Below are 11,477 nucleotides of genomic sequence, written 5' to 3'. Positions count from 1 at the left end.
AATTAAAAGATTATGATAATAATTTATGGAATTAAATCTTTTATATTTAAAAAAAACAAATAACTATAATACATGTAAATGCAATAAATAAGGGTATAAGGTATAATCGGACTTAAAATAAAATCCTACATTCAGAAATCTAAAAGTGTAAAATTAAAAAATTTTGTGTAAATAAATTTCTAAAACAGCCAATTATATTTTATAGACCTTCTTCGAGATACATTTATGGTTCACCATCAACAACGAGTAAACCAACAAAATGGAAAAAAAAACAGCTAGAAATAGATAGGAAGGAAAAAAAAAGATTCTCCTCAAATCACTTGGGAAAAAAATAGATAAAAAAGTTTCAATATATGAATTAATTATTTATTACATGTAATCTTAATTATATTGATTTACTTATTTATAATTATAATTAATTAATTTCCTCATTTATTTAATAAAAAAATGCATGTTACGGACATTTTAGGGGAGAGAATAAAGACAAAATATACACCGTAGCAACTTGAAGAGTAAGAATTAAGTATTTGTAGCAAGTTGGGAAGTGGAATAGTGCTTACTGTTACAACATGGGAACACGGGAGTGGAATAGTATTTGGGGTGAAATAGTATTTACAATAACAAACTTGAGTTTATAAAATTATGAAACAAACGAGGGTTTATCTTAATAAACCCTACCCGCTGTTTTGAAAATGGGGAACCAAATATTCCCTTAATATTTTTGAAAAAGAGAAAAAAATATTTCTTTTATGCATTTTTCTCTCCTATTTATCGAAAGTTTAATGGTGGTCAGTTAGAGATAAACGATGACCTTTAAGTATTATTCATAAATTAATACGTATATTTCAAGAATAAAGTTATTTATATATAAAAAGAGGTAAAGTCTCGATAAAGGTTAAAATAGTTAATTTTTTAAGCAGGAACATATGACAAGCTAAAAAGTTCAAAGATTATTTTAAATGTTTTGAAAGTTTACAAATTGAAATGAGATTTATAAACATTAATGATTATGGTTGTATTTATTTAGTTATGAAATTTAAATTTTTTTTATAATTATGCTCCTACACTTTCAATTTGGACTCTATTTGATATTTGCGTGATGTGGCATAAGAAAATTGGCCATTTAACAAAATAAAGGTAGGCATTCACTTGTCTCTGTTTCCCTTGATTAATTCTAATAATAGAACATTAAATTATATTTTGATAAAATAATATAGAGTTAAATCTCGCCTGTGATATGACAGTTCAATATACAAATTTCAAAATTTAAGGTTTAGTCACAACAATAATATATAATAATTTGAGAGTGAATACCATAAATTCAATATCAAGCTGTATTTTGATAAAATATTTCAAAGTTTAATTAATCCCACCCATTGGCCATGTTCTTGGGGAATTATATTCGTCCACAAAAATATAAAAGCTGTAGTTTGATAAAAGGTGAAATTATAATCTCAATAGCAGGGATTTTAGCATGGTATTTATTTAGAATTTAAATTTTAAAAAATAATTTAAAATTATATTTTTATTTTCTTTGTGTCATCATCATATTACTATATATCATCTATTAATTTATTAAACTATTTGTCACATCATGCTTTATTGATAAATATTTAGGTAGGTTTTTCTTTAATAATGTCGATATTAAAAATTAAAAATTTAAAAACTAAACAATAAAATTGCAAAATATTTCTAAGACAATTTTTAAGTTTACTTAACAAATCTCAAATAGTCAATATTCTTTTTAGTACGATATGTGAGGTGGGGATCAAATTCCAACCACTTAGTTAGAATTATATATCAATTATTACAGTATGCTCCCTTTGGCCAAATAGTTAATGTTAGTACTTTTCTAGTTAGAATTTACAACTTATAATTTAAATATTATCAACACAAAAAAAGATAAAAGTAATGAATTTTATCTTTTAATTTTGATGGTAGTAATTATAGTTGGATGAGTTTGGCAATTTATTTACCCTCTAACTTCGACATCCCACTCTATTAGTCTGTTGCCAAAAAGAACACAGATCAATTAGTCAAAACATTACTTTTTCTTATAGGTCCAAGTTCAAATTCATCACTATTTTAACTTTTTTTTTTTAATTCATTAACTCATTTTCAAGTACATAATCCCTCATGCTAGGTAGTAGTTTTCACAGAATAGGGCAGGGACATGGAAGACTTCCATATCCTCCACAGAATGGGTAGGAATTCCATCTAGAAAATTATTTCCCACTTGTTATTATTATTATTTTAAATATTTTCACAATTAAATAATTTATAAAAGAAATTTATAATTAAATACTTAATTTTTCGAACTTCATATACCTGGTTAAATCTTAAATGAGAATCATTATCCAAAGGAAATTTTATTATTATTTTTTTTTGCAAAGTCAAAAAGTCGTCACGCAATCGGGGAATCAAATTTACAAATACATGTCAATTACCGTTAAACCGTAGGAAAAACCTCTCAAACTACCCAATAAAAATAATATATTATTTTTATCTGAGTCCAATCTAAATTTAGGTCTTTCTGTGTTTCTTTTTATATATATATATAATGGGGTCTTTAGTCCAATATATTTTAGTCCTCGTTCGGACAATGATGATAAAATGTCCTTCATTCTCAGTTCCAGGGAGCCTATCCTGTTTAAGCAATTCCTGCAAGCCCACCTCGTGAAGAAAATGTACACTCCTAGTGTCAAGTAACTACTTCTTTTGTTGTGTAAAAAAAAAAAAAAAAAAAAAGGAAGTATCTACCTCTTTTTGGGAAAGTTCCAAATCTCCATCCCATATATACCAGTGAAAAAGAAAAAGAAATTATTAAATTTGCTATCTTTGTTTTTTTTTTTTTTTTTGAATAAAGGATTAAAGTCGCTATCTACACTGTAACGTTAGATTTCTGTCTTATAATTATGGAATGGCCACATAAAACAAAGTAGGGTGAAGAAGAAGAAGACAGAGTCAAGAAGGTTTCTCATCTGTAGTCCACAGCTCCGAGCCTGAGCTCTTCTCCGATCAAATCTGATCAAAATTCCCGGTAATTTACTTTCCCTCCATCATCCACATCTTTCCTCCAAATTTTCATCTCTAAAATCAATTTCGGCATTTGTATCGTATGAAATCAAATCCACTAAAAGAAATAAAAACCCTAGACTAGAAGTTTCTTTGCAATCGACCCCTTTTAGTTTTCTGTATGAATTTTGATTGTGTCCTGAAATGGATCTCAACCATAACGATCTTTTACCAACTCTGCAAAAATAGTATATAATTTTCAAACAGCTAAGAAACAATCTACTTTTTAATTTTTTTTTCCCTGTAGTCCCTATTGTTTGTTTGTTTGTTCTTTTTAAATTTAGTCCATCGTGTTTCAAAAGTTTCGATTTGGTTCTTTTTTTTTTTGACATTTTTCTTTTTCAATTATACCCTTAGTGTCGATGACTGTTTAGATTGTTAATGATAAGCTTATATATGTCATTGTCATCATACTAAGTAAGTAAATTTAGAGGAGGAATTAGGCAATCTAAGAGGAAAAATTCGAAATTCAGAAAATTTTTTCTTTTAAGTAGCTTAATTCTTCGTTTAAGTTTCTAACAACTTATTAAATATCATGTTATGTACGCTTATTATTAGCCAATTTTGACATTCACAGTTCTCCAACTGAAATGTATATAATTGAAAAATGTTGAAGTGTTATAAGATTAAGACATAGTCACAAACACTCTGAATCATTATAAACTAAAACATACATTTAGCCAATTTATTAACGCATATATCCTCGATCAGAAGGTAGGGTTTCAAATTCCCACTTTCACATATTGCTATACTATAAAAATATACATTTATCTTTATCATAATTCTAATAACGGTATCTATATTTTTGGTCAGAGACAAGGCAAGCATCTTCTATGGAGTCAGAGACAGCGCAAGCATCTCCATTGACTCTACTGAGTGATATGGTCACAGAAGAGGTTAAGAACAATCCAAAGTTTCAGGAAACAGCCCAAAAAATTATACAAAATTATGGAGACAGGCCTACCCTTATGATCATTGCTAAAGCCTTAAATCATATTGCAGAGGAGAATGGAGATGTTTGGACATTAGGAAGAGCTTTGGAAGAAGTAGGCAGCCACTGCAACATGGGCACAGCACCAGAGAGTATAGCAATATTGTTGATGCAGTGCGTGTTTGGAATATTTCCAAGACGGGACTCGGCAACGACAAATTGTTGTTGGCATAGCAGACAGTTTTTCCGCGAGGACAAGGGAATCCATTACAATGCATTGATTACAAACTGGATCTTGGAAGGATGCTTTGACTCTATCGATCGTGTCAAGAACGCATACTATGAGGGGTATCGAGTTCTAATGAACCTTGTAGAGTGTGGCCTGCTCAAAATAGAAGAAAATCAAGATAATGCTGTTGTGGTGGAGAAACTGGTGCGTCGTGTCCCTGATAATCGATATGATGGATTCATCTGGAAGCCTACTTTGGGGTTAAATGGGGTATATGATGCTGTAAGTTGCGCATGTCTTGAAAGTGTTGGCCCTATGGATGGAATGATCAAAACATGCGATGAAGGATGGGAAAAAATTTTAGTGCTGTTGGTTGATGGAGATCATCTCTGCCGAGAGGTTATCGAAACGTATTTTCAGTCCCTGGAAAATCTCCAGGTTCTTGCCATTTTCAGTCCTAGGATCCAATCACTGCCCAAAAGTTTAACCAAGTTGGAAAACCTTTGTTTTCTTGTGCTTAGAGATTGTGATCTGCTAGAGAAGATTGACGGCCTCCAACATCTTAAGGCATTAACCGTTCTTGAGATATCTGATGCTAAAAGCCTCAAGGACATCCCAAATGGTCTATTTGAGAATTTATCCAAGCTCCGAAGCCTCAACTTATCTGGAACTGGAATTCAACAACTCCCTTCCTCCCTTTCAAACCTTCGTGAACTGCAATCCATCAACCTTCAGCGTTGTTGCTACCTAAAATCGTTGCCGATGTTGAGAAAACTCGAGAAGCTAGAGTTGCTTGATGTTACAGGTGCAACCTCACTTGAAAGTTTTGCAGATAAAAGCATAGGAGCAGTTAAAGTTCTTCAACTGCTTGACCTTTCTCAAACTATAGTTGGACATATTCCATTTCTTAAGGATCTTACACAGCTATCTCGTGTATCGTTAAGAGACTGTACAAAACTCATCAGACTGCCGAGCCTTCGAGGTTTGAGTGGGCTCCAAGTTCTTGATCTCTCTGGTGCTCTAATGCTAAATGTAATTCAGGATGACATTTTCCCAGAAGTTAATGACCTCAAAATCCTTGACCTTTCTAGGACTGCAGTAAGTTGTTTACCTTCCAGCATTCGTAACCTTTCCAATCTCGAGCTGCTCAATCTCTCTGAGACATTAAACTTGGTTGAACTTGAAGATGATACCTTCAAAAATATGAAATGCCTCCGTCACCTTGACCTCTCGAAATCTCTGGTTGGGAACCTACCTTCCCTTTCCGACCTTGTGAACTTACGAGAGCTTAAACTACAAGAATGCAAGCTTCAGAAGTTACCGAGTTTGATTGCCCTCGGGAAACTTGAAGTCCTTGATCTGTCAGGTTGTGTTTCTTTTGTGGCATTTGAAGATGAATCCTTTGGCTCCAAGACCAGTCTTCGGCTCCTCAACCTATCAGAAACTATGATTGAAAAATTGCCTGCGCTATCCGATCTCGACAACCTCTCTCAACTCCTACTGTTAAACTGCATCAAACTTACTAAACTTCCACGTCTAAGTTCTCCTAAACTTCAAGAGCTCAATGTTTGTGATGCAACAGAACTAGTAGAATGGGAAGCTAAATTGCCGGATCATATGGATCAATTGAAGATCCTCAACTTATCAGGAACAAGACTAATGTCCCCAACCTTGAACAATTATACCAACCTTAGAGAGCTTTCTCTGAGAGGCTGCAAATTGCAGACAACGTTACAATTGGATAATCTCACAAAGCTCGAGGTCTTGGATTTGTCAAAGACGCGTATCAAATCTTTATCGTCGATCACAAGACTTTGTAACCTTAGACAACTTCTGCTCACGGATTGTTCAGAGCTACAAGAGATTCCTACTCTAGAACCACTTGCGAATTTGGAGGCTCTTAGTTTGCAAGGGACAGGAATCAGGAAGTTCCCTTGTCTAATGGCCAAGTTGAATCGACTAATGCACCTCGACTTGCCAGACTCTGCAGACAATCTCGAACTTGATTGGACAGACATAAAATCGCTTCCTGGTGAGTTGAACTGGGATCAATGTGGTATGCCTACTAAATTTCAAAACGTTGAAAACAGGCCCTTCATTATTGTGAGAAATGTGGATTCTTTCAGAACTATGAAGGAAATACCTGACTTATGGAACTTATGCTTCAAGAAATTTTTCATCTCTGTATGCCCTTCTTTAAAAGAGGGAGAGGAAGATGGAGAAATCTATGTCCTTCAAGATAGGATTAACTTTAAAGATATCTACTTTCATGTCATATCTTATCAAGATAAGTATGCCCCATTTCTGGAAATCCGCAGATTCAAGAGCTTTCCCACTGGTGTTGAAGACGCCCTTATGCAAGTTGAATATGTTTCCTTAGTTGAAAATGAATTTATAAAAAGCTTATCTGAGTTGAGCAATGTGAATGCTTTGAAAGGCTGTTGGATTTGGAGTTGTACCAACCTGGAGAATCTAATGCGAGACGAGGATAACCTTAAGTCATTGGAATTTAATCTACAGATTCTATGGATATCCAACCTTCCTGTTTTTAGGAGTGTGCATTCTACTGGCTGCCAATTCGAGAGTTTTAAAAATCTCGTACAGTTGTATATAGATTGTTGTCCATTGCTCGAGACTCTGTTCATTTCCTCTAAGCTTTCGAAGAGCCTTGAGATTCTCCATGTAAAATTTTGTGATAGATTGCAGAGTCTGTATAGATGTGAATCCAAAGAAGAGTGTACTTTAGAGAAGTTGCACGAGCTGACTCTGGTAGGATTGCCTGAGTTGACCGACACTGGCCTTAAACTACCGTCCTTGAGAACTGCTTATATTGGGAACTGTCCTAAACTTGGAGTTAGAGACAAAATACTTGAAAAATTTGGACTGTCAAGTTCAGGAGTTGAATGGGTCTTAGACTAATGAGCAATGGGATGGAAACTGGGAGTAGGATCTTTGTCATTAAAGAAATGTAATTTCGAGAAACAAAGACAGTGAAGTATCATTTTACTGCCAGAACTTACAGGTTAGGTCTATTTAACATGTTGTTACGTTACTATTTCGTCGTAAATTTTATATTTTAATTGATTGAATTTTGTCGTAAATTCACTTCTTCCAGTTCTGATGAAGGTGGTGGATCATCAATCAGTGAAGCACTTCAATCTCCATTAAGCCTGCTTCTGATAGATTTGTAAGGAATGAGCAAAAAAAGAGAGCACAAAAAGAGTAGCTGTTATGTATTCTCTTCACCAAGGGAAGAGTTTCCTTCTGTAATGTAGTAAACCTCAATTATAAAATTGCAAGTCTAAGTTCTAAAACTCATTGAGATCGTTTTCGAATAACTCTATTGTGATTGCAGTGTTGACCTCGTCCTCGTCCTTGTCTGCTACCCTTTGTCTGATGGCAGCCATGAAATGAGTTTTTAATACGACGCCCTACGGCAGGTACTATGATGGTGATGTGTGACTAGAAGTTAGTTAATAAGGGTACAGCATAAACTTGCTGAAATCTGCAGATGTTTTACAATATTGATTACAAATCTCATATAAGGAAAGAAAAAAATATTGGAATTGGAGGTAAAAATTTGGCAAGATATTTTTTGAATGAGCTGGGACTTTTATCTCTTCCTCACAACTGGTTTCTTATTTTTATTTATTTTTTTAAATGTCAATTGATTGCGGGAGAAGACCATGGTTTGACGGCAGATCTACTGATTTACAGGCATGAGTTTTTGATAAAGATCTTGATTCTAGACTGTCATTTTTATCCTTCTTTACAGCTAGCATGGTTTGCTTTTGATCTGGTGTTTGGTTGTTCTTCTGTCATCATCTGGAGGTGTTATTCTGACATGAATAGTTGCTGCCTTGCTTTGAATTTTTTCAGGTTATAGAAACATGATTCACTTGATCACTAGTATAGTTAGGCGAGAATGTAGAAAGTTTGGGTAGATTTAGGAATTGCTATCCCAGTAGTAAATGTTCAATGTTTTTAACTCTTGAATTTGACCTTTGTGTAGTAGGCCAAAAGACTTTTATGCAAAATACTCTCTGCTTTAGATATTAATCTCTTTTTTTTATCAGAAGCTAATTTTCTGTTTTTTCAATAAGTGCTATTTTTCAATTAGGTGTATTATATTGCAAACCTCACTTCGACAAGTTTTGTTTACAATGATTGGAAGCTTGAAAAAACTTTTGAAGGTACTTGGCTATTGTTGAGCCTTTTTCACCTTAAATTTGTAGTTGCTCAATTGGTGTGGATAAAATATATGACAAGACTAACTTTATCTGCATGAGCTCAGATTTTTACAAAAGGTTAAAATGTTGCTTTTACATTGATAAAATTTATGTGTAAAAGGTTTTTGCACAGGATACTATATCAGCTGAAGATAATTCTTTTGTTGAAAAGTAAAACTTTCTATTGAGAGAGTTAAATAACAGAGGAAACCATCCAAGACACCCAAACAAGGTAAGTTTGGCTGCTGTCTAATGGTAACAAAAGTAATAGAATAATATTCATTAAACAGTTTCTAATGTGATATACTGCTTGGGATACTAATTCCTTTTGTATGCATAATGTGCCTTTGATTTTGAATACTACTTTCTATACTCGGAGGGCTGAACATTAGGAGGCTTCGGGAAGGAAAAACTTTCTAGCTGTCCTAATATGTTGAGAAATGTTGATTTGCTAGATGTCATTATATGTTGGTTCACTATCCGTGAGCTACATCAGTGATTGAATTGCTAATTTGCAGGGGATTTGATAGCTTGTATGGATTGACTTGGCTTCTTAGAGAGATGTTGCTTAGGTGGATGTTCCTGACTTTGACTACCTAGTTGTTCTAATAATGCGAGTACTGATGAATCCTTTAGCTACATTAAGACAAATTGTTAATTTGATAAGAAAAAATAGTTCTCTGGATTACTTTTAAAGAATTAATACAAGGCTATAAATAGCAATCACACAGAAGAAACTAAAACGAAATTCTTGTCTATTAGGATAAAAGAAAACCCTTACCTATTAGAACAAGAAAATTCTAACCTAAATACAATAGGAAACTTTTCAAATAAAATAAAATATAATTTAACACTTTCCCTCAAGATGGTAAATGAATATTTTCCATTCCCAGCTCGTTAACCAAATTGTTTAAAGTTGTTCAATCCTTTTGTAAAAATACATGCTCTTTGATTATTTGTTGGTAAAAATGGAGTATATATAAGGCCGTTGTCCAACATGCTTCGTTATATCATGTTGAACCTGATTATGTGCAATACTGATGACAAATTTGTTATCACAATAAAGTTTCATAGGCGCTTCCTGTGGAATCTTCGAATCTTCTAAGATAATCTTTATCCAGAGTAATTCATAGATACCCAATATCATTGCTCTAAATTCTGCTTCTGAACTTGATCTTGCAACTACATTATGCTTTTTACTTTTTCATGTCACTAAGTTTCCACCTAAGAAAGTACAGTAGTCAGAAGTTGATTTCCTATCATCTATCAATCTTGCATAATTTGCATCTGTATAAGCTTCTAGATTGAGTTTCTTGCTTTTTTTAAATAGTTATCCTCTCCCAATAGAGTTCTTCAAATAATGAAGTATCTGGTACATTGCTTAAAGGTGGACTTCTTGTGGACTATGCATAAATTGATTCACTACTCCTACAGCATATGCAATATCTGGTCTTGTATGTGAAAGATATATTAGTTTTCCAACTAACCTCTGGTAAGTTTCTTTATTTACTGGAGGACTTTCTCCAGCTGCACATAATCTATGATTTTGATCAATTGGTGTTCCCATTGGTCTGCTACCAAGCATTCCTGTTTCAGAAAGTAAGTCAGTCATGTTGTGATAAGAATAGATCTTATTTAGAATAAGCTACTTCTATCCCAAGAAAATATTTCAGTTTTCCCAGTTCTTTAATTTCAAACTCTTGGATTGAACAATTTGTCTATTTATCTTGCTCATTATTATCATTGCTAGTGACGATAATATCATCCACATAAACAATCAATGATATTACTCCCGCGGTAGTAGAATGTTTTATAAACAATGTATGATCTCCTCGACTTTGTTTATGGCCCATCTTTTTCATAACCTGATAAAATCTACCAAACCATGTCTTAGAAGATTGTTTTAATCCATACAATGCTTTTCTCAATTTAAAAACTTTATTCCCTGATTGCTCATACCCCGGTGGAATCTCCATATAAATTTCCTCTTCCAAATAAAAGCATTTTTTATGTCATATTGTAACATGTTTTATCTATGATTGACAACAAGGGATAGAAGTATTCGTACTGTGTTCATCTTGGCAACAGGCGCAAAGGTTTTTATAAACACTAGGGTTTGAGAGAATCCAATGTCAACTATTCTCATTATTAAAGTCTATATATATAGACAAATATACAAAGTTGACTTAATCCTATAGGAAGAGGGTAAAAGACAAATTATTACATATCAATACAAGAATATAAAAGTATACTAATATATATATATACTCTAACACTCTCCCTCAAGTTGGTGCATAATCATGTCCAGTTTGTTAGAGAGACAATCTATTCGTGCTCCATTCAATGTTTAGTAAAGATATCTCCTAACTACTCCAGTCTTCACATATCTTGTAGCCAGCAATTCTTGCTGTATTTTTTCACGTACATAATGACAATCAACTTCAATGTGTTTGGTTCGTTCATGAAATACTGGATTAGATGCAATATGGAGAGCTATTTGATTATCATACCAAAGTTTCATAGGAGTTGTGATGCCAAATCCTCATTCAATCAAAAGGCTGATATATCCATACTAATTCACACACCGACTGTACCATAGCTCTATATTCTGATTCAGCACTCAAACGTGACACCACATTTTGTTTCTTACTTTTCCAAGAAACTAAATTACCTCCGACAAATACACACTATCTTGAGGTTGATCTTCTATCTTCCTTAGAACCTACCCAATCAGCATCTGAAAAACATTTAATATTAAGATGATCATGATCTTTATATGACAAACCACGTCAGGAGCATCTTTCAAATAACATAGAATATGTTCCAATGCGGCCCAATGATCAATCGTAGGAGAACTCATAAACTGACTCATAATCTGAGTCTAGTATAGGAGGTTAGTAAGAGAATTAGCTTCCCTACTAACCTCCTATACTTCTCAGGATCTTTCAATAGTTCCCCTTCCTTTGTAAGTTGTAAATTAGGTATCATTGGGGTACTACGTGGCTTAGCAGCA

At 33.4% G+C, this 11,477-nt stretch overlaps 1 protein-coding gene across 2 annotated transcripts; it reads left to right on the top strand.

Annotated features, from left to right (window-relative positions):
- Nucleotides 1-2,880: 2,880 nt before the first annotated feature.
- Nucleotides 2,881-7,576, top strand: LOC111021012 (putative disease resistance protein At4g19050). Of its 2 annotated transcripts, none has more exons than XM_022297837.2 (3): nt 2,881-3,040; nt 3,889-7,257; nt 7,362-7,576. In XM_022297837.2, the coding sequence occupies exon 2, from the start codon at nt 3,909-3,911 to the stop codon at nt 7,152-7,154; it is 3,246 nt and encodes a 1,081-aa protein (XP_022153529.1). In that variant the 5' UTR covers nt 2,881-3,040; nt 3,889-3,908; the 3' UTR covers nt 7,155-7,257; nt 7,362-7,576. The 2 variants fall into 2 exon arrangements, with proteins under 2 accessions (XP_022153529.1, XP_022153528.1); XM_022297836.2 differs by having other exon boundaries at nt 7,351-7,576.
- Nucleotides 7,577-11,477: the final 3,901 nt, after the last annotated feature.

This window comes from Momordica charantia, assembly GCF_013281855.1.
Source record: "Momordica charantia cultivar OHB3-1 chromosome 6 unlocalized genomic scaffold, Mcharantia_2.0 BLBB01000006.1, whole genome shotgun sequence".
NCBI lineage: Eukaryota > Viridiplantae > Streptophyta > Magnoliopsida > Cucurbitales > Cucurbitaceae > Momordica > Momordica charantia.
Note: the sequence above shows the minus strand (reverse complement) of the source record. Positions and strands in the feature narration are given on the sequence as shown.